General features: G+C 34.4%; 3 protein-coding genes and 1 non-coding gene across 5 annotated transcripts; 3 read left to right on the top strand and 1 right to left on the bottom strand.

Moving 5' to 3' along the window:
- The first annotated feature begins 4,425 nt into the window (after positions 1-4,425).
- LOC141725064 (hydroxyproline O-galactosyltransferase GALT6-like) lies at positions 4,426-8,586 on the top strand. Of its 2 annotated transcripts, XM_074527444.1 has the most exons (8): positions 4,426-5,508; positions 5,968-6,200; positions 6,276-6,566; positions 6,654-6,782; positions 6,899-7,072; positions 7,958-8,065; positions 8,153-8,407; positions 8,519-8,586. In XM_074527444.1, the coding sequence occupies exons 1-7, from the start codon at positions 4,704-4,706 to the stop codon at positions 8,357-8,359; spliced, it is 1,947 nt and encodes a 648-aa protein (XP_074383545.1). In that variant the 5' UTR covers positions 4,426-4,703; the 3' UTR covers positions 8,360-8,407; positions 8,519-8,586. The 2 variants fall into 2 exon arrangements, with proteins under 2 accessions (XP_074383545.1, XP_074383544.1); XM_074527443.1 differs by having other exon boundaries at positions 8,153-8,586.
- A 2,173-nt stretch (positions 8,587-10,759) lies between these two features.
- On the top strand, positions 10,760-10,830 carry TRNAG-GCC (transfer RNA glycine (anticodon GCC)). The gene has a single exon. It is a non-coding gene; the product is annotated as a tRNA-Gly (tRNA).
- Positions 10,831-10,992: 162 nt separating this feature from the next.
- On the top strand, positions 10,993-12,205 carry LOC141725063 (glutathione S-transferase U17-like). The gene is made up of 2 exons (XM_074527442.1): positions 10,993-11,627; positions 11,718-12,205. The coding sequence occupies exons 1-2, from the start codon at positions 11,310-11,312 to the stop codon at positions 12,093-12,095; spliced, it is 696 nt and encodes a 231-aa protein (XP_074383543.1). The 5' UTR covers positions 10,993-11,309; the 3' UTR covers positions 12,096-12,205.
- Positions 12,206-15,063: 2,858 nt separating this feature from the next.
- Positions 15,064-26,811, bottom strand: LOC141660875 (uncharacterized). Its single transcript, XM_074467857.1, has 2 exons — positions 26,691-26,811; positions 15,064-16,154 (listed from the first exon to the last, which is right to left on the bottom strand). The coding sequence occupies exons 1-2, from the start codon at positions 26,809-26,811 to the stop codon at positions 15,064-15,066; spliced, it is 1,212 nt and encodes a 403-aa protein (XP_074323958.1).
- Between the last annotated feature and the right edge of the window lie 644 nt (positions 26,812-27,455).

The following is a 27,455-nucleotide window of genomic DNA, read 5'->3' as shown; positions in this document are numbered from 1 at the left end:
TGATTTTCTGTGTATTCATTCTTCCAAGATCTTGAGTCTATTTACTTTCAAATTTTGCTCTGATACCACTTGTTAAGTAATGAATTGCATATAGAGGGGGGGTGTGTGTTTTTATATTTTTCTGCTTTTCTTGAGATGTTTATGGTTGTGAACAAGGTAAATCAAATCTTGTAGTAAGATGTGTCTGAAATTAAACATGAAACAATGAATAACACAGATCTTTCAAAACTCACTTAATTTTATATTAAAATTAAGAATGTTTTGCTACAAAATTTCTAGGCTCTTTGTTGATAAAGAGCTTAGCTTCAATCTTGAAAAAATACAATAATTTTCTAATCTTAATTGTTACAACTAACAAATGACCAGTGTTAACTTTATATGATACTTAACTACTGGTTTACACAATGTATAATAAGAGATGCTATTCACTTTAGTAAACTGCCACTTATCATTCCATTTCAGGAAAAAATATATCTTCCATTTCTGGCTTAGCATATCTTTGCATACTGTGTTAACTTTGATCTTCCTTTGTCAGTTAATCTTCACCCTTGATCTTGCATACTCTTAAAGCTGATTTTTGTAGACTTGTCAATCCAACTGGTTGAATTGTTTGTTGATTGTTAATCTTGGATATTGAACTGGTTTGCAATTTGTACTTTGAGTTTTTACCTCGAGATCTCTAGTTAGGCATATAGAGAACTTGACATCTCGATAAGTATATTAGCTGATCGAGATCTCTTATTACTTTTATAGTTGATTTGACTTGTAGAGGTATTTGAGTTATCTATAAGAGAATTTGGCTTGTCGAGATCTCTCATCTTCATGTCTTCACTTTGGCTTATCGATATCTCTGAGTTCTCTATTGACTTGTTGACTTGTTGATTTATCGATAACTTAGAGTTCTCTAGTAAAATTTGAGTTATCGATAACTCAGAGTTCTCTAGTGAATTTTGACTTGTCGATAACTCTGAGTTCTCTATTGAAGAAATGACTTGTCGATATCTCCAATCTTCATGTCTTCAATTTGGCTTGTCGATATCTCTGAGTTCTCTAGTAGCTTTCCTGAGTTCGCTATAAATCATTCTGGAGTTCTCGAATGACTTCTCTATAACACTAAATCTGTGACTTTTAGAGATCTTGACATAGAACATTTTTCTCAAAACAGATTTATTCAACTCCAAACTTCTTCATAATTCTTTTGAGGCATGATCTTCTTGATCTTCTTCCAGATAGAATTCTTATATTCAAAGAAAAAGATCCTAATATGCTCTTTGTCATTATTAGAGATTTTAAATGTTACAATATAAAATGCAAACTAAGATTACAATACAACTTACTTAGGGTTGTCAATTTGACTTAGTCTTGTTGAAGTACAGGCATGTCTTGCACAATAAAACCTTATGTGATATTACTTTCCCATTCTTTTTCTTTTGACTTTTATAACAATCTTTGCCATAAATATCATAAACGACCTTTGATGCATCATTCTTATATTACAACATACAATCATTTTTACATGCATCAATTTTTTCATACCCCAAACTTAGCTCTTCATCAATGTCTTCAAACTATAGTATGTAAGAGGTAATGTAATGTACTTAGGAAGAATATCGGAAAGAAATGCAAGCAACGAGTCAAACATTTTTTCGGAGCATTTTTCTGCATTCTTGAAATGTAACAATTTACTACTAAGTGTCATCTTCGTGCACTTTTTTATTATAGGGATAAATAGGATCGCCCGTATCAATAGCGTCCTTGTAAAGTTGAGAAGCACTTGAGTTTGGCGGTTCTTCATCAGCTCTACTACTACCTCCTTCATCAACCCTACTACTACCTTCCGCTGTTATAATTTGGTCCACTAATATCTTTTAACAATGTGTCTATATCAAAAGATTTTTCAATTTTCATACTCTGACGATGCTCTCTCCGCCTTTGACGTTCTAATTTCTTTTCACCATGTACCTCCCATTCTTTATAAGTTTTCAAAAATTCATTACAAAGAAAATGACATTTCACTTCATCTAACTTAAAAAATAACCATTTTGACATGTATTACATGGACACCTTATTTTCTCTCCCTTCATTTCATGGACACTAGCAAAATGAATAAATGAATCCACACATTTCCTATATTCAGCATCCGATGATGGAAATCAGTTTTCTAATCGTCGAGAAATCCAATCCCGATCAAGCGTGTACGACATATACATATTAAATTATAGGTCTAATTAATACACATACATAAATTTATTACACATACAAATATTCTCATCATTAACTAATCACATACACACATATTTATTATACATACACAAACAATATACTCATCAACTAATTTCACACACAAATTTATTACACACACAAAAATTTATTACACATAAAAGACAAAGAAATTTGAAAATACATAGACAAATTAAACTTACAATTACAAATCTTCAAGCTCCTCCTCAAATTTGATAATTCACTAAATTCAAGATCTATTTACACATACTTACACATTTATATATATAAATGTGTAAGTATGTGTAAATTTAGCAAAAAATTGCATAAAACCAAATAATGAAGTCAACAAGATATAAAAGGAAAAATGGTTCATAAGCCTTAATACCGATCGAAATCAGTTGATATCGACAATGACATATGATTAAAATATTATATCTCACAACAGACAGACGGGAGTTTGGTGAAAAAATATAATGCAGCGAATTGCGACCGAAAGTCGGTTCTAATATCGATCGCAATAGATATTGAATACCAACCAATCAAGTAGTTGGTGGGAAAATTTAATGCAGCAAATTGCGACCATCTATCGGTCTTAAATACGATCGCAAAAATGACTGCGACTGCAATTGGTACAAGCGGTCGGTATTAGGCCAGTTAATACGATGTGTTAACATATAGCAAAGACTAACTTGTACCGACCGATACTTATGAACACAGTCGGTTTACGATGAATGTGGTCGTTATTTTTGTGAGCCCGATCAAAAAATATTCCTTAGAAAAGCCCTAATTGGTCTTTATCAATCAGATCGATCGTTATAGAAGTTCGATTTAGATTTAAACTTGTCTTAAAATTATGCCCGATGGTTTAAAATCATCGGGCATATTTTTAAAATTACAACTACAAACAATCATCAATAAAAATTTAATTAGGTAGGATCTAAAGTTCTTAAATAGAAATTTCAAACACATTGAAATTTTAGTTCTTAATAACAAACGTACTTAAATAAACCAAATTGAATAAAAAGTAAAAACAACAAGCATCATTAATCAACATCACCCTCTATAATATCAATGTAAAACATCTTAGATACGTGATCTTATGCAACTGCTCTTTGAGGCTCAAAAATTAGATGAGTGTCGATCTTTGTCTCCCGCAGCTTCTCTTGAAGTTCTGGTATGTTTTTCGTTGCTTCAACAAGTTTTCGGGCAACGCCTTTATAGAAACGCTCTTGTGCTTCGACCATGCCTTTTACAAAATAAACAAAATTTGTTAGATCCTATTTATATGTAATCCAAAATTACATATACAAACAAACACACACATTAATGAACATTACCAATGCTATATGTATGTATATATATGTACATACCTCAAGAACAACTTATATATATAGACATAATTAGAATATGTAATTATAAACTATAAGTACATAGATTATATGCATGTACATATAATCATAATCGTTTAACAAAGCGGTCAAAATATAAAAACTCTTCAGTTTCCATAACTGCACGAAAAATCGGTTATCATCCTTTTTTCCTCATAAAAATCGACTGCCATTCGGTTGATATAATGGTCGTTATTAGCTGAGTTGCCTACAAGTTCAACGGCCAGTCAATAAATATGGATTTTGACATTCACCGACTGATTTACGGTCGGTATCATTGGTTGGAATAGGCTGACATGCACCACACGTCAGCCTAAAGTTAAACTGTTTTAACTATAGTCGGAATAATCAGTCCGTTAAAATCATATACCGGCCATTTTTTCCTTTCGGTTGGAATAGTACGGTCAATTCCGACTGATTCTTCTTTTTGGTCGTTATTTTTTATTTTTTGTGTCAGGCGGAATTATGCGGTCGGAAAATCCCATATTTTTATATTTCTTGTAGTGAGAGAACATATTGATGATGAAACTAATTAGTATCAATTGATACATGTTTCGCAATTACCGCAATTAGGAAATATATTTATCCTTTAATATTAATTTATACTCTCTCCGCCACAAATTATATATTTAACTAGAAATTAAACATTAAATGAGATAGTAAATATTAAAATGAAAATGAGATAGTAAATTTTAAAATAAATATATTATATCAATGTTTGGGTGTAAAAATTCTGTTAATATACAAATAGAAGTTAAAAAAAGAAAGAGGCATATAAAATGGGAAAGGAGAAGTAAACTTAAGAAAATGGTGCAGCCCTACTGTTTATTCCCTCAGTTTTCCCCGGTGACGCAATCTTTCTCTCCTCTTCCCCCAGCACACACACATCTGCATATATCTGTATATATACTAACAGTAAACACGCTATATTTTTTAAGTTGTAGAGCATACATCAGTCGTTGAGCTATAAACTAGCTCTCTTTCGTTTCATTTCTACTGCTATACTATATTTACATCTATACCTAGACACACACACACACAGAACATACATAAGCCAAACACAAACTTAGCTTTTGGTTTGGTTTATTGAGAATGAAGAGGGGTAAATATGATGCATTAGTATCAGTGAACCGTCTAAAACTCATACAAGTCTTGATGTGTATTATATTTCTGTTTCTCATAATCATGACATTTGAAATCCCACTTCTTTTTAAATCAAGTCTTGGTTTTGAATCAGCTGAAATTAACTTCACTGGTCCACTCAAAATCAATGTCTTTGTAGACAACACACTTCAGCGGAAACCCGAAAGGCGCATGAGAGAACTAAAGAAAGTTTCTGGCCTTGTTTTTGATGAAATTGCTTTTGATAGTATTAGTAAAAGTGAAAATTTTACTGAGCTGCTCAAAATGGCAAGAGATGCTTTTGTGGTTGGTAAAAATCACTGGGATGATGTTGTGTCAGGTAAAACTAAGATTGAGCTTGGTAAGAAAAAGAAGGAAAAATTTTCGGTTTCTTGTCCAAAATCAGTGTCTTTATCTGGTGTTGAGTTTAGAAAGAGAGGTAGAATGATTGTTTTACCGTGTGGATTGGCATTGGGATCGCATATTACTATTGTGGGCAGGCCTTATTTTGCTCATTTGGAGAAAGACCCGAAAATATGGAGGAAGAAGAAAGAGGACGAGGCGGAGAGTGTGAGGGTGTCACAGTTTGTTGTTGAGTTGCAGGGACTGAAAGCTGTTGATGGAGAGGATCCACCAAGGATTTTACATTTTAATCCGAGGTTAAAGGGAGATTGGAGCGAAAAGCCAGTGATTGAGCAGAACACGTGTTATCGGATGCAATGGGGTTCTTCATGGAGGTGCGTTGGAATTAAGTCCAAGGAAGATGAGGAAACTGGTGAGTTGATTAACTTCAATTTTGTATGTGTTTTAGCAGTGATATTTGACAATTGTGCTACATTCAGTATATTTAAAAAAAGTTATTTTTAACTGAATATGATTGTTTGGGTAATTATAATACTCTGCTTAATATTCACCCTTGATAATTTGATATGTAGTAGTTTCCCTTGTAGCTGGTTGTACATCTTACGGTGATGATGAATGACTAATTTTTGTTTGAAGAATTAACTTTAAAATTTAAAAGGCTAAATATGAAGAGAAACTTGTTGTCCATGTTTTTTGATTGATCTCAGAGTGTGTTTTCTTTGTGTTCTGAGTCATCATGGATAGAGAAAAAATTTGAACTCTTTCAAAACAAAATCTTCTTGTAACAAGTACATCTACTTATAAGTTCTAATAATTGATGTGAGATTCATTGCTTGAGTTTTCTGCAATACTGATGGTCGGACTTGTGTAGTTGATGGGCAGGCAAAATGTGAGAATTGGATCCGTGACGATGAAAATATTACAGAAGGAGAAAATACCACCTGGTGGCTAAATAAGCTGATGGGACGACCAAAGAAGGTTCCTCTTAATTGGCCATTCCCTTTTGTTGAGGACAAGTTGTTTATTCTTACTTTGTATGCCGGCCTAGAGGGTTTTCATGTTAATGTTGACGGGAGACATGTTTCTTCTTTTCCCTATCGCACTGTAAGTTTCTATATTTCCGGTGTTGTGCATCTCTGAAATATGCCATTAGTCTAATTATATCTGTAAATTTGACAGGGATTTACTCTTGAGGATGCCACGGGTCTATTTGTAAAAGGGGATGTTGGCGTGCATTCTGTATTTGCTGCAGCCTTACCCACAACTCATCCAAGTTATGATCCAAAGAGGCATCTGGAGATGATTCCCAAGTGGCAGGCCCCACCTCTCCCTGATTCAGCTGTTGAAATTTTTATCGGTATTCTTTCAGCAGGAAATCATTTTGCTGAGAGGATGGCTGTAAGGAAGTCATGGTTGCAGCATGAATCGATCAAGTCAATGAATGCTGTTGCTCGTTTTTTTGTGGCAATGGTAAATATCTGTTCAAGTGTTTTTCATTTACTATCATATTAATTTTCCGCGAGATTTCCTTTTTAGTTTGAGGTGTTTTTTTGACAGCATAAGCGAAAGGATGTAAACTTAGAGCTACTAAAAGAAGCAGAATTTTTTGGTGATATTGTTATAGTACCTTACATGGATAACTATGACCTTGTTGTTTTGAAGACTATTGCAATTTGCGAATATGGGGTGAGTTGCAATATCAAATTACATTTATGCAATCCATTTGATCTATTTCTTTCAAATTATTTTTAGGCAATCCATTTGATCTATTTCTTTCACTAATTTTGTTATATTTATTACAGGTCCGGATGGTGGCAGCAAAGTATATTATGAAGTGTGATGATGATACATTTGTTAGAATCGATGCAGTGCTCCAGGAAGTTAAGAAAGTTCAGAAAGGTAGAAGCCTGTATGTCGGAAACATCAATTATAATCGCAAGCCCTTCCGATATGGTAAATGGGCTGTGACAGATGAGGTATGATTTTCAGTTGAGTTCCTAGATTTCAATTAATTGAAGCCACCTAAATTTTATTTCCCTCCAATGTAGAACACTTTTCAAGCTATTCACTAATAGATCTTTAGCCATAGCTAAATATAGTTTGGCTCTTAGCTTTTGCAATAGATCCATGGACTAGCACAATTTACTTTCACTAATATGTTTCTTATCAAACACCTATTCATCTTGTACAATTTCCTTGTTTACTTTTTTAAGGACAGAAATTTATAGCATATTGCATTCAACCAGTTAGAAGATATAGTTTTCCAACGACTTGCTGCGCTCTGTGAAAGTTGCAATCTTAGTGATTCGTGTTCCTCAAACTTCTGAGTTTCTCTTTCTCTGAACTAGATTGAACTCAATATTACTTTTTTTCCTTGTTTCCCACTATAATGTATCGTATATCGTGTAAACATCCCTTCATTCGCCCATGTGCATCACCATAACAATCCGATAAACCACAATTTGCACAAATAAAGGTGTTCAATTGAAAGTTGTTATTTTTGGGGGTATAGGTAACAAGATTTTAACACATGCAAAACCTTTTTTAAAATCGATTTCATACTACATTAGAGGACCAAATCTCCCAAAACCTTTAATTGGTAGGATAAGCCAATAAACAGATCAGTTATCGTTTACAAGCAGTTTACAGATATTAGGCACCCTTGTGACTAATATCACTGACAGGCAATGGTAATCATTCTACTGTAAGGGGATTAACCAACTTTTTTACTTAACTTAATTTAGCTCTACTTTCTTCAGAAAAGTATTTGTTCTAAAATTTAGCCGTCTCTGATTTTGTTTTGTACAGTCATTTGAAAATAGTTAGTTCTTTGACCTTCATTTTTCTCTGGAAAATTGCAGGAATGGCCTGAAGAAGATTATCCACCTTATGCAAATGGCCCTGGTTACATTATATCATCCGATATTGCTAACCATGTTGTATCTGATTTTGAGAATCATAAGTTGCGAGTATGTTACTACACTTGATTATGTGTTTGTCTGTGTGTTTGTTCCTATGCATATTACTAATGTAGGTAACTTATAAATATGATGCAGTTGTTCAAGATGGAGGATGTAAGCATGGGGATGTGGGTGGGAAAATATAATCATTCAAAACCTGTTGAGTACGTTCATAGCTTGAATTTCTGTCAATTTGGATGCATTGAAGATTATTACACCGCACATTACCAATCTCCAAGACAGATGACATGTCTATGGGATAAATTGAAACGACGAGGAAAACCCCAGTGCTGCAACACATGACGACAAACACAGTAGGTTGCACATAAGAATATTATGAGGGAACCAAAGGTAACAAAGTCATAGCTTTGTACATGACATACATGTGGTTGAGTTAGATTTTTATATATATTTACATTGGAGCTATTCCATTCACTTTCTTCATGTAATTCATTATTACAGGGGTTTCATGCCAAATTGTAATGAAACGATATAAACAGATCTGATTTTAAAATCATGATTCAGAAGTTCGTTCTGGCACAGTAGATTAGCTGGCAAGGTTTGAATTATAGGTTTCTTTGCTTCACAAATGTAAGATGGGATGACTATATCTGAAATTTATAAATGCTCTTTGTTAATCGAATGAAATTGTAATTGTACGTGTGTGTGGCTCTAGTTTACACAGTAAAACTGTTTGGTGTGACATGAAATAAGGCAGGTCTTTAAGAAATTGTGGAGTTTGCCTAAAAAAATTAGTGGCGATAATAGGGGTTGGTAGGTTGCAGGTTTGGGATGAAATTATTTGGCATTGAGGTATGTTGTGTTTGTAAATGTGGTCCTGTCTGATAAACTAACAGAAGGATAATAACCCCAAACTGGAGTTGCCTTTCTTAATTATAATTTTCAGTACTTGTCCAAAATACCATGAGAACACTTATGTTTGATTCACCCGTAGGGGAGGATCTTCTTTTCTCAGATGCAGAGCTACACAGATGCTTAAAAGTCGTATGCAACTTGTTCATGGAAATACTCTCGAATTCTGGCGTGGTTCATGTTAAACTGCTAGAACCATCGGACACATACTCGTAATAAGCTTCAGTTAATACGCATGATGATCATTCGTGTTCTAAAAATAAACAGATTTTCATATAATAGGAACTGAAACGGGATCAAAGGTTTTTAGTCCTTTATTTAAAAAAATGTGGTAGTGTTCTTTAGTGATATTTTAGTTTGCGACAGTTGACAAGACGAAAATTGGAAGGCATCTTGCTGCAGGAATTGATCTAATTAATGCCAGTAAACTCCTTGTATGCTAAGGAAAACGGATGTTACTTTGTGATGAAATGATCATGGCATTTGAAATATGTTACAGGGGGTGGAAACAGAATACGAAAAGATTAATGGTATTTCTAGCAGGCTGTAGCAACAACCAAAAAGTGCTAAAGAACTCTCTAGTTTTTTTTTTGTTTAACAGGGTGTTATACAATATTAATCATAATATGGTTTAAATTAGTACAGACCTAACCTAACAGATCAGCTGAAAAGAAGAATGTTCAACCGGAGCTACAAGTCTCAGTTAGCATTTTAAATTTGAATCCTGCCTGAAATCAGTATTTGCATTACCAGATCTCACAAGCTATTTGTGGGGGAAATGAATGCTTCAGAATTGGCCTTACCATAGTGAAAATAATGCAAGATGATTATCCACTGGATTTTAAGTGTATGAGAAAGAATTGGTAATTAGATTATGTGCAGTTCAAAAATGAACGCATATCAGAACTTCTGATTCAGAAGTATTATATTCATTGAAATAAGTATTCATAAAAGCTCATGCTTGGCATATATTTTTTTGTATAGTATTCAAAGGTTTTTGATTCTTTCATTTCAATCTTTTTGGTAATCAAAGCTGTTGGCCTTTGATTGTGAGATCATTAAGTACTATGCTTGGCAATGGGGATCATTAGCCATTCTAACTTGTAACCGTGTATTAAAGATAGCTACAAGCTGAAAAATTGGCAAGGGCCGCGATGATTATTTAAGAAAAAGTATACTCCCTCGGCAAGATAACTCTCACAGAGGTGGATAACTCTATTCCATTAGCCAGGATGGACCAAGGATGTTCTTCAATTTTTAAAGTATTATAGGACATGACATGTTTCTACAAGTACTTATCCTGGACTTCTGCAACCATTGTAATAATATATTTCAGTCTGGAATGACACTACTAGTGTCTGTGTGAAGTGAATTATCAGAGAAATGAAATGGTAAAACACATTTCGAGCCAAAAGGAATCTCGATGCAGCTAGAACATGCCATGCCAAAATCAGTCAGGGGTTGTTAAATTCTCCAGGTGCTCTGTTCTCTTCCATTACTTGGTTAGAAACTGTATAACGTCTCCCCAATTAGTTCAGTTGAAAAGTTTAACGAATAATTCGTTTGTGCTGCTCTAAATTCTTCACTATAGACTATGCTTTTAACTTTAATATACAGATAGGTTTCGGTTTATGCTGCTTGTTTAGTTGAAGCAGCAGACCACTCTGTGTACATTGTACAATGTGCCATCTTTCTTTCTTGCTTGTACATTATTTGATAACCACAAAAACAATAATTATATGAACTTTGTTAATTTTGCATCCTCTCTTAAGTTTAACATGTACTTCGGCGGGGTTAACTAGTAAGCTTTTGCTATCAGGTTTCCACATGGCACCAGTGGTCTAGTGGTAGAATAGTAACCTGCCACGGTACAGACCCGGGTTCGATTCCCGGCTGGTGCATATGTTTTTGTATTTTTAATTTTTAAGCAGATTGCATTGCATTAATTATAGAAATATTCATGCAAAAACAGAGAGCCACACAGTTCACCTACCAACTTTCCAATTATCTGCTGCTTTATAAGAAATTATTACAGTATGCACTTTACCTACCATTCGAACTTAAGTTTGGATCATTGTTGTTAATAAACTCTCTGGCTCAGCTGTATATTATAACAACTATTTCAACTTCAAAATTAGAAGCTGTATAAAAACACTTCACAATTATGTGATGGTGCAGTGCTTCTCGCAGTACCCACTTAACTTAACTTAATGCACCTACCAATATTTCATTTTTCTCGTTGATGCATGCAATCTTTACCTACCAGACTTCATTGCTTACCAACAAATTTTGCAACATAATTGCTTTCCCGTTGTATAAGTTTATCATCATAGTCAACTAGTCATACACAATTTGAGTTCTGTTTTCCTCTGGTAAAATCATGAGCTGCAAGGAAGTGAAAGTTTTGGGTGCATGGCCTAGTCCATATGTGATGAGGCCTAGAATTTCTCTAAACATAAAATCTGTTGATTATGAATTTCTCCAGGAAAAGCTCGGTACCAAAACCGAGCTTCTTCTCAAATCCAATCCAGTTCATAAGAAAATACCTGTCCTAATTCACGGAGATAAGTCCATTTGCGAGTCCCTTATCATTGTTGAGTATATCGATGAGGTTTGGTCATCAAATCATTCAATTATGCCTTCTGATCCATACGATCGTGCCATAGCGCGTTTTTGGGCTGCTTACCTAGACGAAAAGGTTTGTATTATTGTATATGATCCATTTAGTAATTTTCTTCAACGTCACCCTTAAGTTATAATCCATTTAGTAACAATATTGCTAGTGCAGTGGTTTCCATCGTTGAGAAGCATAGCAACAAGTAATGGGGAGGAAGAGAAGAATGCCGCGATAAAGCTAGTGCAGGAAGGACTGGTTTTATTGGAAGATGCATATACAAAATGCAGCAGAGGCAAGATGTTTTTTGGAGGGGAGAAAATTGGGTATCTCGACATTGCATTGGGATCCTTTCTGGGATGGATGAGAGTTACAGAGAAGGTGAACAATGTGAAACTCATCGATGAAGCTAATACACCTGGGCTTGTCAACTGGGCTCACAACTTTTGCTCAGATGCTGCTGTCAAGGATGTCATGCCTCAAACTGACAAGTTGTATGACTTCTCAAAGGTGCTTATGGCCCAAATGAAAGCTCCCCCAAAGTGTGCTTAATGTTGTTTTTTGTTCATTTACCATTATGTGATGCGCCAAATAATAAGAATCATCAAACTTGGCAAGATGAATCTACAGTTAGTGAATATTATTTTTCTAAAATTTTCAAACGAGTTTCTCGTCTGGACAGATTCAGGTCGAATTCCAAACGTGTTTTAGTTTATTTGAGTTTGGTTCGAAATTTTATGCACCAAATGCAAACCTGGTGTTTAAAAATTAAACTAAAACCCAAACCCATATTCAAAAGTTTTCGGATTCTGTAAGATTTAAAGAGATCAATATGCCTGACAAAAAACAAAAGAAAAAAAAATTAGATTAATACGAAGTGGATATTCATTAAATCGATCATTACAAATTGCTAGTAATAGTTTTTTTTTGAAAAAAAAAACACTTGCATTAATTATATTAACTCAAAGCTCAATACATCACTAATGAATTCGGGGACATCCCCCTGCCATTTATAAAAACCTGACATAGAAATAGAGGCTCTAACTAACGTATGAGCCACTAAATTCGCAGATTTATACGAAAATTGCACCTTAACCTCATCGAGGTGCTTAAACTCTTCAACACACTCGGTTATAATGGAATGAAAGTTTGATCTACCAGACCCGCCATTACAAGCATCCACAACAATTTTCGAGTCAAACTCAAAAATGCATTTCCTGAATCCCAGAGCCACTGTCCATTGAACAACATCTTGCAGGCTTCGAGCCTCAGCTTCTCTCACACTCCATTCACCCGCAATATCCATACACCTCGCATTCAGAAAACGGCCATCTTCATCCCTTATTACTGCTCCAGTTCCTATTTTATGAGTACCAGGAACAACGGCTGCATCCGTGTTGATCTTAACCCACCCCGTGGCTGGTTTTTGCCACACCCTACTTCCCATATTTTGACCTGTTCTCCTCGCACTATCCTCCTGCTGGGCATGCTTCCAATCCTCCAACATCTTTATAGCTGTTGCTTTAGTGCCATACACTGACATATTTATACGCTCCCACAACCATTTATTTCTTCGATTCCAGATATGCCAACTAAACAAAGCCACTGCTGCTGCCTGATGTCTTGTACAATGAGTGAATATTTTAAGAAATACATCAAAAACATTTTCATTTGGTGCGACCTGGATCAAATCTATCAAACCAACAGCCTCCCAGACGGCTCTTGCAAATACACATTCAAAAAGCACATGAGTTCCATTTTCCTCAGAATTATGACACCATGAGCATACAGTCTCCACGTTTACATGTTTAATTTTCAAATCCACAGCAGTAGGCAAGCACAATTTACACGCACGCCATATAAAATGAAGAATTTTACCTGGTAATTTCAAAGACCATAACTTCCTCCAGAAAGATGCATTCCCCATGTTCCTCTCTCCCCTTATATGATTATAACAGCTTTTGACAGTAAATTCTCCCTTTTCCTCCAAGACCCAGTACCATGAATCTTCCTTTTCTCTCCCAGGCACTGCAATTTTCAGTATTAACAGTCTATCTCTTTCATCACAAATGTCATTTAGGATCTCCTCGTCCCACTCCCTCCCATCATTTTTCATCAAACTTACCACTTTAATATTTGCTAGCTGATGTGGCATTTCAGTCGTAAGCATTCCATTCTCCACATCTGGAAGTCAGGGGGTTTTCCAAACAAGAGTTTCTTTGCCATTTCCTATCTTCCTTCTGCATCCTTGTTTAACAATATCCTGAGTTGATAAGATGCTTCACCACATATAACTTGGATTTGCTCCTAGTTCCGCATTGAAAAAATCCGTCTTCGAAAAATATCTGGCTTTCATTATACTTGTAACAAACGCATTCTCTCCATTTACCAGTCTCCATCCCTGTTTTGCGAGCATCGCGAGGTTAAATTGCTGTAAATCTTTATACCCCAGGCCACCACTCGCTTTAGCTTCACACATTCTTCCCCAAGCCAACCACTTCACACCTTTACTCTGACCTCCATTCCCCCACCAAAACTGATTCATTTGTCTTTGTATAGTTTGACAAATTTTAGCAGGAATAGTCATTAAGTTCATCCAGAAATTTGGCAGCACTTGACATGATGTTTGCAATAAAGTATGTTTCCCAGCCTTCGAAATTTTTTTACTCTTCCAATTATTCAGCTTTTGCTTCACTTTATCCGTGAGAAAGCCAAAAACCTCTTTCTTCTTTCGCCCTACCACCATTGGCACGCCCAAATATCTGCCCGGATTCTCCACTTCCTCGACTCCCAATGCTTCACAGATTCTCAATTTTTCTTCACTAGCTGTGTTCGGGCTAAACGTAACACTAGATTTCATAAAATTTATCGCTTTCCCAGACACTTTTTCATATCGTTTCAAAACATTTTTTATTGCGACAGCATCTGTTAAAGTTGCTTTAAAGAACAGGTAGCAATCATCTGCAAATAGTAAATGAGAGACCCTTGGAGCTCCATTAGCAATTTTACAACCATGTATTAAACCCACCTCCTCATTTCGTCTAATCATCGAGCTCAACCCTTCAGCACACAAAATATACAAGTAAGGGGATATATGATCCCCTTGCCTTATCCCACGCTCTGGAATGACTTGGCCAAACACCTCTCCTTTTTTTAAGAAACTATAAGAAATAGTTCGAATACATGTCATGACACGAGATATCCATCTCTGGTGAAACCCATATTTACCCAGCATATCTTCAATGAACTTCCACTCAAGCCGATCATAGGCTTTTGAAATATCGATTTTTAACCCCGCATAGCCATACGCAATCTGCGCATTGTCAGACAGCAATCTTCCTTGAACAAAAGCACTTTGATTTATGGAGATCAATGTAGGCAGACAACTCTTAAGCCTATTCGTCATTACTTTCGATACAGTACGAAACAACACATTGCATAGAGAGATCGAACGTAAGTCCGTCATGCTTTGAGGCTGCTTTATTTTTGGAATAAGGCACACGACAGTTCGATTAACTCCTTAATACAGTTCCCCCGTTTCAAAAAAATCTACACAAAATTTGAAAACATCATCCCCAACTATATTCCAATACGTCTGATAAAAAGCTGGATTAAGACCATCTTCACCCGGTGATTTTTCTGGATGCATTGAGAAAATAGCTTCTTTCACTTCCTCTCTCAGGATAGGCTTTATCAGTTCCTCGTTTTGACCTTCAGTAACGTGCATAACAGCCTCTCTCTCCGTTAAACTTTCTATATCCGGCGTAGCTTTAAACAAACCTGTAAAATAATCAACCACAATGTTCTGCATCTCTGTCTCATCATCTTTCCATTCCCCATCTTTGTTTCTCAACCCCTTGAGCTGATTCTGCTGTCTCCGACCAGTTGCAAAGCTATGGAAGAACCTAGAATTTTGGTCACCATGCTTAAGCCAGAATTGCTTCGCTCTTTGGCTCCAGTAAATTTCACGCTTTTCCAATAGTCGAAGATACTTATCTCTTTCCTCGTTATACTGCCGAACTCCATACATATCCCTTCTCGACCGTAGCCTATGCAACCTCCCTTTACTCTGCTTAATCTGCACCCCCAACTCTTTCAACTGCCCTCCACCCCACTCTTGCAACTTCATCGTACAGTACTTAATTTTTTCCATTATCCCCAATCCCTCTTGCATATTACAGCTTTGGTTTATTAAATTGTAACAGTCAGCTTCCCTGATCCATATATTTTCAAACTTAAACCGACAACTTTTTTGAACATACACTTGTCTGTTTAACTCTAGTATCAACGGGAGATGATCCGAAGAAGACACATCCCAAACTCTTATCTTCGCGTCTGGAAACAAACTTTGCCACTGCTGGTTTGCAAGTCCTCTATCGAGGCGCTCCTGAATCCAATTAGTTTGACCACGAGCTCTCTCCCATGTAAACTCGTTCCCAGAGAAACCCATATCTATTAAACCACAGTCATTAACAGCATCAACAAAACCCTCTAGCAATCTTCGAGGGTGAGGTCGCCCCCCTTTCTTTTCATGGGCAAACATCAGGTCATTAAAATCACCTAACACACACCATGGTAACTCAGATTCACCAGCTAATCCAGCAATTCCAACTACAGTACTCAATAAAATAATAATCTTACTAAAACAATATTTTATTATTTTTCTACTGTTTCAAGACACAATATATATTTATTCCCGATAATATATTAAACTCATGTAATATTTTTTCGTATTTCCAACCATATTACTTGAAAGAGGCTCTTTAACTGTATGACAAACTTTTAGTTAAAAATCTGGATGACCCATGTACTACAATTAACCAACCCTTATCCATAATTTTAAACAATTTTTTTTCCTTTTTTTTGCTAAATAATTTTAAGCAATTCTTTGATACTGAATGTCCTAAATTTACATTGGTTATTTATTATCATATAAAAGTAACATAAAAAAATAATTCTGGTTTAAATTAATTTTTGAAATTAATTTATAAAATTTAGTTTCATGGTGTATTATAATTATTAACAAGATATATTCAGTTACGATGTTAATACAATATTTAGTGTTAACCATAAATTTCATTTATTAATTATTATATTATAAATAGAAATTATATTTATATGCAATAAAGAGAAATACAACATACATTTTTGTTTAATTATGTTCAAAATTTTTTGCGAATTGTCAAATCAACTACAATCCTTTTAAAAGTGTAAATATGCATTTTGATTAGGTAAACTTATACTCCATGTTCCCCTCGTTTTTTTGTGAATAACAAAATGAAAAAATTATAAAAGTAAGTTATACAAGCTTGGTGACCCGAAATGTCACAAAATGATCCAAAATATCACTTTAAAAAATAATGACCTAAATTATCATTTCAAGACACTATATCGTGTAGCATTTAGGCAAAAAGCCCAAAACACAATATTTGTAACGTTATGAATCATTGATTTTTTTAAATAGGCAAATGCAAGATCAAGTTGTGTTTTGAAATCAAACACTACATTAGGTAGCGTTCTTCATTTAGCGTTTTGCACATATATTTTTTAAAATATTTATATAAGCTCAAATAAAAAATTATTAAATATTAAATACTAAAAAAATATTTGAATTGTTTCTAAAACCCAAAAGGGGATTGGTGAACCGTAATATGTTAAAAATTATTAAATTAAGTTACACTCTTAAATTTAAAATTATTTAGTTTAAAATTTACATTTTTGATTTCTAGGGTTTATGCTCTACGGGTTAAGAACTAGACCCTAAATCCTAAACCCTAAATCAGTGTAATATTTATTAAATATTTTTTAATATTTTTAAAACCCAAAACGGGATTGGTGAACTGTAAATGTTAAAAAAAATTAAATTATGGTATACTCTTAAATTTTAAAAATATTAAATAAAAAGAAATATAAAAAATATGACATTAAGTGATATTTCCGGGCCGCTAAATAATACCCCGAATGAAGTTCAAAATAAGAGAAAAAAAACAAAAGGCATAAACGTTGCATGAAGTAACGTTACCCCCATTAAAAAAACACTACATCTAGCGTTTTGGGTGGTTTTTCAAACATTGCATGCGTCATTATTGTTAAAAATGATATTTTGAACCATTTTACACGCCAAAATGACATTTTGATCCATTAAAAATACTGTTATTTGATCCATTAAAAATATTGTCCTACATGTAAACCCCGGATAATTGTACTACATGTAAACAACCAGTACGGGATTGTGGGAGTAAACAAGTAGAAATATTTAAAAATTGTGAGAATGAATATTTAAATTTTCACAGGAAATATTTGTCAATAAACTTATGTTTTAGATATTTATTTTGGCACTGTAGTTCAGACGTCTAACGTTAAATTTATTTGGTTCAATGTTGTGCAAGACATGCCTATACTATAACAAAACTAAGTCAAATTGGCAGCCTTAAGATTCAGTTGTATTGGTAATTAAATTTGTATTCTGTATTTTATTGCTTTAGTCTATAAAATGGTTAAAAGATCAGACTGAAGTACTTTCTTGTAAACAGTTCAAGCCTAAGGAATAAACTCTGAAAGAAGATCAAGACAGATCATGCCTCAGAGAAATGATACAGAAGCTTGGAGTTGAATATGGAAAATATTCTAAGTCAAGATATCGACAAGTTACAGATCAAGCCATATAGAGAAGTCATTCGAGAACTCCAGAATGACTTATCGAGAAGTCCAAATTGGCTTATAGAGAAGTCCCAGAGATATCGACAAGTCAAATGAATATATGAAGATTGAAGATATCGAAAAGTCATTTTGCATACAGAGAATTTAGAGATATCGACAAGTCAAAATGAAGATATGAAGATGGGAGATATCGACAAGTCAATTTTCTCACCAGAGATCTCAGAGATATCGACAAGTCAAAATGTCTATAGAAATCTCAGAGATATCAAACAGTCATTTTTACATGTAGAGTTTTGGACACCTTGACAAGCCAAATTCACTTATAGAAAACTTAGAGATCTCAAAAACTCAAAGACACTTATAGAGAACTAAGATATCTTGATAAGCCATTATACTTATCGAGATGTCAGTTCTATTTACACCAAACTAGAGATCTCGATATGAACCTCAAGTATAAAATGCAGACAAGTTAAATATTCAAGATTATCACTCAACAAACGATCTAATCACTTAGATTGAAAAGTCTACAAAATCAGCTTGAAGAGTGTAAGATCAAAGACCAAGATTAACTGACAAAGGAAAGTCACAGATCTATAGGATTTTCAAAGATACTCTAAGCCAGAAATAAAAAGCTTTAGAGATAACTTAAAGTAGGGTTCAGTACATCTTATTGCATGTTGTGTAAACCTGTGTTTACTAATCTATAAAGTAAACACTGGTCCTTTATTTTTATAAGTATAAAACAAATCTAGTTTTTCTTGTAACTCTCTCAAGAAAGAAGTTGAATTCTTTACTTACAAAGAACCCGGGATTTGTAGCAAAACACTTGTAACAACCTCCAAATCCGGGGTATAGATTTGGGGCATTACTAACACTAACTACTCACTAAACCTATACAAGCATAATATAAATAAAATAATTACCCCGAACTACTACTACTCAAGTTCTTTTCAAGGTTAAGGATTGAAAACAAGAATGACAAACCAACTTTATTACAAACCAGTTTAAACAATCTGTCTCTAGAATTCTCTTTATTACAAAATATTATTCTATTCACAATTTTAAACTAAACATCTTTTATTCATACTACAACTATTACTCTTCCTGCTACATCTGATCTGGTAACTCAAAGCTCTCTTCTGGGATAGGGACAAACACCCTTGGTATAAGAGGGTCCTGTTGCTTGACTCGCTTCTTGACTATGCGGTTTTTGATGGGTTTCATTCTCTACCTTGACTGAAAAACAATGGGAGTAACAATAAAAGGGGGTGAGCCAAAATTGCTCAACAAGCCTGCAACAATATATATATAGTGTAAAGAGAAAAGAATAAGTAAACCATAATCTGCTGGTTTGAACAACCATCTGTTTCTGTAAGGAATATTAACTTATCATTAATGGCGAGTGCCAAATGAACAATAATGGAAACAAGAACCAACATATGCACTATAACCTGCTGATCAGTCAGGATACAGTGCAGATCTATACCCAACTGCATAAACCCAACCAACATAAGGGGTACCCAGGAAACTATGGCCTATTAATAAAGGGTTCGGTTAATATTCGGCCCGCATTATAACCATCCAGTCCATAGCTTAGCATCCAGAATAATCGGTATGCTTTTGATGTATCCCAACATCAGGATATATCAGAGTATATGTAAATAAGGGTATCAATATTGGAATATGAATAGAGGATTTAATAAATTGGGAGAAATTAAGAATTGAAATGAAATAGAAACAAGAATCAATAATTGTGTATCAATATATGTGAACAATAATTATCAAGGTGTAATTTTTTATGGAAAGTGGGATATATTTCATTATTCTGAACTTAGAATAGGGGAAAAACTTGCCTGGTGTGCACTTCACTTCGTATGCTTCACTGCCTTTTACCTTTGACTTAATTCACCTTGCTAGTACTAAATCTATCATGGAAAGATATTCGTTTAGATAACTTACTTCATACGCGTATCTCAAATTGATACCACGTAGCCCTAATCGCCTACCCATACGATCTTATCAGACTCGCATATATAATTATATACCACATAAGGTTCACATAATCACGTAAGTCACATAGCACATAAGGCAAATAATTTATTTTAGACTCGTAATTATTATTAGAATGGATATTAGGCTTATACCTGCTTTAACCAACCCTATCTAGTTCGATTCCTGATTTTTCAAAATTTATTAAGCTCGATTATACCCCTAATAGGGCCTAAAAACAATTAACTATCACAAGACGACTCACTTTCCGAAGAAATTATAATTTATAATTATTTTTAATGGAATCGGGTCATTTTTCTGAGTCCAAGGGTCTTCGTTTCACTCAAATCGACTAACGGTTTAATTACTACGCAATAATCAAGATTTAATTAATTATAAATCAATTATAAATTATTAATCATAATTAAATAAAACTTAATTATATTTTTAAATAATTATTTAGTATTTATTATATTTTAAAAATAATTAATCCTTAATTATTAGAATTAATTACAATTTATTACAATTAATCACAAATTATTATCAATTATACGATTAGATCGACTATTAACAAATAAATAATCGATACGAATAATTATTATGACACTCTTCGAATAAATAAACTATCGCTCGAATAATAATCCCCTCATCGATTAACTACTCATATAGATACGAGTTACTCACGTTATTCAACTATATATCGAACCATTAATCATATTATTCAATTATTTTTAACCTTATTTATTAATTAATTAATTAATTATTAAATAATAGATAAATAAATAATTAATTAAATAATTAAATAATTAATCGAATATCTAAATTAATAAAATAATTTAGAAATTAATTACAATAATTTTCAGAATTTAAAACTAATTTTTTAATAGATTTTTGGAATTATTAAAAACTGATTTTGATGTAATAAAATACAGATAAATAATTAATTAATCAGAAACATAAAACAGGGAATCTGATTTGGGTTTTAAGGATCAAACCCGGGTCGTTTCCCGGGTTAACCGGGTCGTTCCCGGGTTGCTCAAGAACGCCGCCATAACTGCCAGAAAACCGGCGCCGGCGGGGAAATTTCCGACGACGCAAATCGATGACCAAACACAGGTTTTTCTGACTGGTTTTCTCGGGGTTTTCATTCCACAGCTTCCCAGACGGCTCCTCCCTCGACCTCGTTGCCGTTGCAACCGAAAAACCAAGAAACGCCGCCGGGAACGGCGATTCTCCGGCGACCTTAAATTGTGAACCAAATTCAACAAGACTGGTACAAATCGATAGGAAACTCGACGATCTACAAGCTTATGACAACGAAATCATCAAACAAACAACCAATCAAGCAAGCCGAATTCGAATACTAAACCCGAAAATAAGAAATTAAAATCTAGAAATTCAACAACAAAAAAGATTACATAATCAGAACTACGATTCACAAGCTTCAAAACGGTTACTTACATGTTCGATTTGATGAACATAAACACCTTCAATTTGTGCTTTGATTCTCAAGAACTCCAAACCCTAATTTCAGAGAATTGGGGATTTTCTTGATTTTTCTGATTTTTTTATGATTAATTAACAAATAAACAGCTATTTAGATTTACTTAAAATAATACCCCTAAATAAAATTAAGGGGCTAATAACACATCTAATAAAAATATGTGGCCCCAATTTTTATAATTATTGGGTATCAATTATGAATTTTTAAATATCCAATAAATACAAAATAAATGTCAAAAATTCCCAAAAATTATGAATATTACAAAAATGCAAAGAAAAATGATTTCTGATAATTTCATGATCATATAAAAATAAAAAAATGTGATTTTTGTGGGGTTTTTGACTCCCGAATGGGCCTGGAAAAGTCATTTTTCACGAAAAAAGTAAATTTTTAAAACGTCTAGGGGTTCAGAATAACGATATGGTATAGGCTGTTCTTGGAAAAATAGGGCCAATAATTTTGTTTATAATACGGGCTTTTAAAATATTGTTTGAGCTGTACGGGTTTTGATATAAAACTGAAAATTTTATAATAAAAGACTCGATAAATACTTGAAACACATTCCGATCAAAACAGACAACACGTAGCGCATAGCAGTTAGGGTTTTACGACTCAACACACTTAATCATATAATAATACACATAATTATCTTTATTAGAGTATAATACAAGCGTAATTTTCTCGGTCGTTACATTCTCCCCCCTTAATAGGATTCTGTCCTCAGAATCACGCTATGAAAATAACTTAGGGTACTTTTCTAATATATCATTCTCAAGCTCCCAGGTGGATTCTTCAACCACGGGATTTCTTCACAAAACTCTCACTAATGGTACAGACTTATTTCATAATACTCTTTCCTGCCGATCTAAAATTCTTATCGGCTGTTCTACATACGACAAATCTGCCCGAAGCTCTACCGGCTCATATTATATTATATGTCTTGTATCAGGGTTATACTTCCTAAGTATTAACACATGAAATACATTATGAATATGCTGCATATGGGGTGGTAAAGCTAATTCGTTTGCAACTTTTCCAACTCTCTTCAGAATTTCAAATGGACCGACATGACGATGCTTTAACTTGTCTTTATTGCCAAACCTAGTTAATCCCTTCCATGGTGATACTTTTAGCAGTACATGCTAACCTTCTTCATAGTCCACATTCCTTCTGGCTGGATCTGCGTATTTACGCTGTCGATTCTGTGCTGCTTCGAGTCATTTTCGAATGAGTTCTACCTTTTCCTTGGTCTACTGAATTAATTTTGTACCTAGAATCTTGCGTTCTACAACTTCATCCCAATATATAGGTGATTTGCATTTTCTTCCGTGTAAAGCTTCATAAGGTGGCATCCCAATACTCGCATGATAGCGGTTGTTGTAAGAGAATTCCACTAGCGGTAAGTGCTCATCCCAATTGCCTTCAAAATCTATTGCGCAAAGACATAGCATATCTTCAATTGTCTGAATAGTCCTTTCACCCTACCCATCCATTTGTGGATGATAAGCGGTGCTCATATTTAACTCGGTTCCTAGACATTCCTGGCATTATCTCCAAAATCTCGAATTAAAACGGGGATCTCGATCCGATATAATGGATACAGTTACTCCATGACGCATCACAATTTCCTTGAGATATAGATGTACTAACTTGTCCAGTGAAAACCTTTCGTTGAATGGAAGGAAATGTGCTGACTTCATTAATCTGTCAATAATAACCCAGGTTGCATCGTGATTTTCTTTGATCTTTGGAAGTCTTACTACGAAATCCATAGCTAAGTGCTCCCATTTCCATTATGGAATATGTAGTGGTTGTAGTAACCCACTCGAGCGTTGATGTTTGGCTTTGACTCTTTGGCACGTATAACACTTACTAACCCATTTCGCTATCTCTTTCTTCATATCTGGCCACCAATAGTTTTCCTTCAGATATCTATACATCTTGGTGCTTCCGGGATGAATTAAATATCTTGAGCTGTGAGCGTCTTGCAAAATTTCCGCTTTCAATTCTGGTACATTAGGTATCCAGATTCTCGAAGTAACTCGAAAAATTCCCTTGTCATCTTTCTGGATGGTAATTTCATCTCCTGACAAATTATCGATTTCGTGATTCATTACTTCTTCTTGACACCTTCTTATCTTCTCCAATAATTCTGGCTGAAAAGTCATTGCATAAATCATTTCAGTTCAACTTTCTGGAGTACGAACTTCAATTTCCAATTTATCGAATTCTTTAATCAAGTCTTCTGAAGATATTAACAGGTTCAATCTTTCCTTTCGACTCAGTACATCTGCTACTACATTAGCTTTGCCTGGATGATAATTGATTGATACGTCATAGTCTTTGATTAGCTCTAATAAAAGTCGATGTCGCATGTTGAGTTCTTTCTGCGTGAAAATATACTTTAGACTTTTATGATCGGTGTAAAGTTCACACTTCACGCCATAAAGATAATGTCTCCAAAGTTTCCGTGCGAATATAATTGTTGCTAATTCCAGAACATGCGTCAGATATTTATGCTCATGAAACTTTAATTGTCTAGAAGCGTATGCGATTACATTGCCATGTTGTATCAAAACACATCCAAGTCCTCGATAAGAAGCATCGCTATAAATGACAAAATCTCCTTGATCATCAGGTAAAACAAGTACAGGTGCGGTTACCTGTCGATTCTTCAATTCTTGAAAACTCTCTTCGTATTTCTCATTCCATTCGAACTTTTCATTCTTCCGGGTCAACTTAGTCAATGGTGTGGCTATCTTTGCAAAGTCTTTAACAAATCTTCTGTAATAACCTGCTAATCCCAAGAAACTTCTGACTTCTGTCGGAGTCATTGGTTTTTCCCAATTTAGAATAGCTTCAATCTTTGCTGGATCGACTTGAATTCCTTCAACACTGATGATATGTCCTAGAAATTGCACTTCCTTCAACCAAAATTCGCATATTGAAAATTTCGCATAAAGTTGTTCCTTTCTCAACGTCTCTAATATCATTCTCAGGTGCTCTGCATGCTCGTCTTCAGTCCTCGAATAAATCAAGATGTCATCAATAAATACAATGATAAACTTATCCAGACACTTCTTGAATACTCGATTCATCAAATCCATGAATGCTGCGGGTGCATTAGTTAGTCCAAATGCCATCACAAGAAATTTGTAATGTCCATATCTCGTTTGGAACGCAGTCTTTGGAATATCTTCCGCATTGATCTTCAATTGATGATAACCGAAATTAAATTAATTTTCGAAAACCATGTCGCTCCTTTCAGTTGATCAAATAAGTCATCGATTCAGGATAAAGGATATTTGTTCTTGAGAGTTAACTTATTCAGCTCATGATAATCGATACATAATCGCATGCTACCATCTTTCTTCTTCACGAACAACAATGGTGCACCTCATGAGGATACACTGAGCCTTATAATTCCTTTGTCGAGAAGATCCTGCAATTGCTTTGCTAATTCTTTCATTTTAACATGCGCCATTTGATACAGAGCTTTTAAAATTGGTTCAGTCCCTGGTGCCAAATCAATAGTGAATTCGATTTCTCGATCAGGAGGTAATCATGGCATCTTATAAGGTTTCTTTATCACCCTTTTTGATTCCACTTCCTTTCCTATTTTCGTTCTTCCTTTCCTTCCTTCTCTTTGCTCTATCTTCAATCTTTAGTTCTTGAAATATTTTTTTCTCACTTGTCCATATAAATAACTTTTTATTTCTTTTGTCTATTATAAAGGCATATTCATCCAAGTAAAGCCTCATGCACTTGCAACAACTTCTGAATTCTACTGATGTTCATACATTTTCCAAATTCCTCATTGTGTTGATTTCGGATTAGAAAGTCACATTAAACTTTGACTTAATCTAATTGGAATCGATTTCCATCTAACTAACCATTAATTGGTCAAAATTAACCAATTAACTTACTTAATTGATCAATTGCACCAAGTGATGACTAGCTAAATGAAATCAAAGACCAATTATATATAGTCGGATTGGCTGTAACAATCTCTTTCAAGAACCGAGATCATAAATTTTTGGGGTATCAACATGAATATCAATAGCACACGGAAGTATACTTTCTATCTTCAAAAGTAGGGTAATTTCTGAAATTTTGGGCAACATCTCCTTTATATTACTGACTACCAGTCGGGCTCAACCCGACACCAACAATTAATCAAGCAATCAGCAGTCACTTAAACAAACACAATCAACCTTCAAATATACCAATTCACCGCCACCTTCTAAACTTATTATGTCACTACTGCATATAATACTAACCAGTACAACCCGTATTTTAGTTTAACTTAGGATTATAGCGAACAATTCTGATGATACCATGACCTTTATCATATCTTCTGATTATAACCGAATATCAATACTGAGTATAATTATAATTTATTCTAGAATTCTTCTAGTTCATGTTTCAAATCAAGCTCTCTACTTAACAATTCGTCCATCCTTGGCAATATACACTTGTTCTTATGAATTAACTTGTTCAACTTTTGATGACCAACACCTGGTCTCAACCAACCTTCTTATAATCTTGCGAATGAGTTCATTTAGTTTTAAGGCTTCACATCTTAAAAATTGTTGCAGTCAAACCATCATACCTTCATCTCCCCTTATGTCTTTTCATATTGAACTTTCTTTGCCGACCCAGCTACAAGCATTAATTTTACCATAACTCACTTACTTGAATGTGAAAACCCAATCATTCCTTGACGAACGCACTCAAAGTTTATTTCGTAACTAGCATTTCTTCGATCTTGAATCTTCATGACAAATATCTCCCGCATGATTGAGGTATGCTTCATTTTCACAATGTGTTAATCGATTATCTGGTTACTATTAAGGATTTCTTCGTTCGTCTCCGTTGTCCAATCGATCATTTACCTCATCTGATACATTCAGCTTTACTTTCTTGTTTCTCTAGTTACTTTACCTCATGCGATTTTCTAATTACTCCAATTCACGCAAAAATCTCATACTTACAACGTATCATGCATACATATCCCCGCCTTTGATTTACTGTCCTCACAACTATCCCGTTATCGACATAATGATTCTTATCTGCACGTAAATGTCCACCATCCATCGGCTTGCAATTGTCCATACTTATTACGTAACTTTATCTGCTACATGGGTTCATTTTACTTCCTTTTTAAAACATTCAAAGGATAGACCTTACACAAGAAGGAATTTGTGTATATGATTCTGATTGGAAACTTTTTGTAAGGGATAAGAGTACAAGGAAACAATCAGAAAGATTCATGAATAAACAAATCAAGGGTGAGGAAGAAAGAATGAATAATAATTTAAATAGGAATGGGACAACCATATTAGTACTTAAGATGACCAGTCTGTCATATCATATGGCACACAACATATGATTAGGTGGCATCCTACCAGACTCTTTGTCATTTCGACAAATTGTCACATCACATCACTGCTTGTCCCAATTAGAAAACAATATTTTGAAGAAAAAATGATTTGAAAGGGATTCAACAATTACCTTATAAAGCTGATCATGAAAGAAGTTCATACTATACTAGACTGCATCTATCTACATATAATACACAGGGTATAATACTTTACTGTCATCTGAAATCAACATCCGGGTGGCACTCGGCTCAACTCCTGTTGTAGCGCCGCTGGTACGGCCTCGGTCAATCTCATCGCCCTATGATATACGGCCTCGGTGCGCACATCCTGTTGTCTCAAATCCACAATCTCCTGAGAACCTGCTCTATATATTTG

Source organism: Apium graveolens, chromosome 5 (assembly GCF_009905375.1).
Source record: "Apium graveolens cultivar Ventura chromosome 5, ASM990537v1, whole genome shotgun sequence".
NCBI classification, from domain to species: domain Eukaryota; kingdom Viridiplantae; phylum Streptophyta; class Magnoliopsida; order Apiales; family Apiaceae; genus Apium; species Apium graveolens.
The sequence above is the reverse complement of the archived record's forward strand: the minus strand, read 5'-3'. Positions and strand labels throughout refer to the sequence as shown.

Bases quoted from the DNA above. Each gene is read 5' to 3' on its own strand.
- LOC141725064 (XM_074527444.1), top strand. From the start codon at position 4,704: ATGAAGAGGGGTAAATATGATGCATTAGTATCAGTGAACCGTCTAAAA. The intron at 5,509-5,967 runs GTGAGTTGATTA...GGACTTGTGTAG, and splicing joins CAAGGAAGATGAGGAAACTG to TTGATGGGCAGGCAAAATGT. The intron at 6,201-6,275 runs GTAAGTTTCTAT...TAAATTTGACAG, and splicing joins CTTCTTTTCCCTATCGCACT to GGATTTACTCTTGAGGATGC.
- LOC141725063 (XM_074527442.1), top strand. From the start codon at position 11,310: ATGAGCTGCAAGGAAGTGAAAGTTTTGGGTGCATGGCCTAGTCCATAT. The intron at 11,628-11,717 runs GTTTGTATTATT...TTGCTAGTGCAG, and splicing joins CTGCTTACCTAGACGAAAAG to TGGTTTCCATCGTTGAGAAG.
- LOC141660875 (XM_074467857.1), bottom strand. From the start codon at position 26,811: ATGGACAATTGCAAGCCGATGGATGGTGGACATTTACGTGCAGATAAG. The intron at 16,155-26,690 runs GTAAGTATGAGA...TGAGTACTGTAG, and splicing joins ATATGTATGCATGATACGTT to TTGGAATTGCTGGATTAGCT.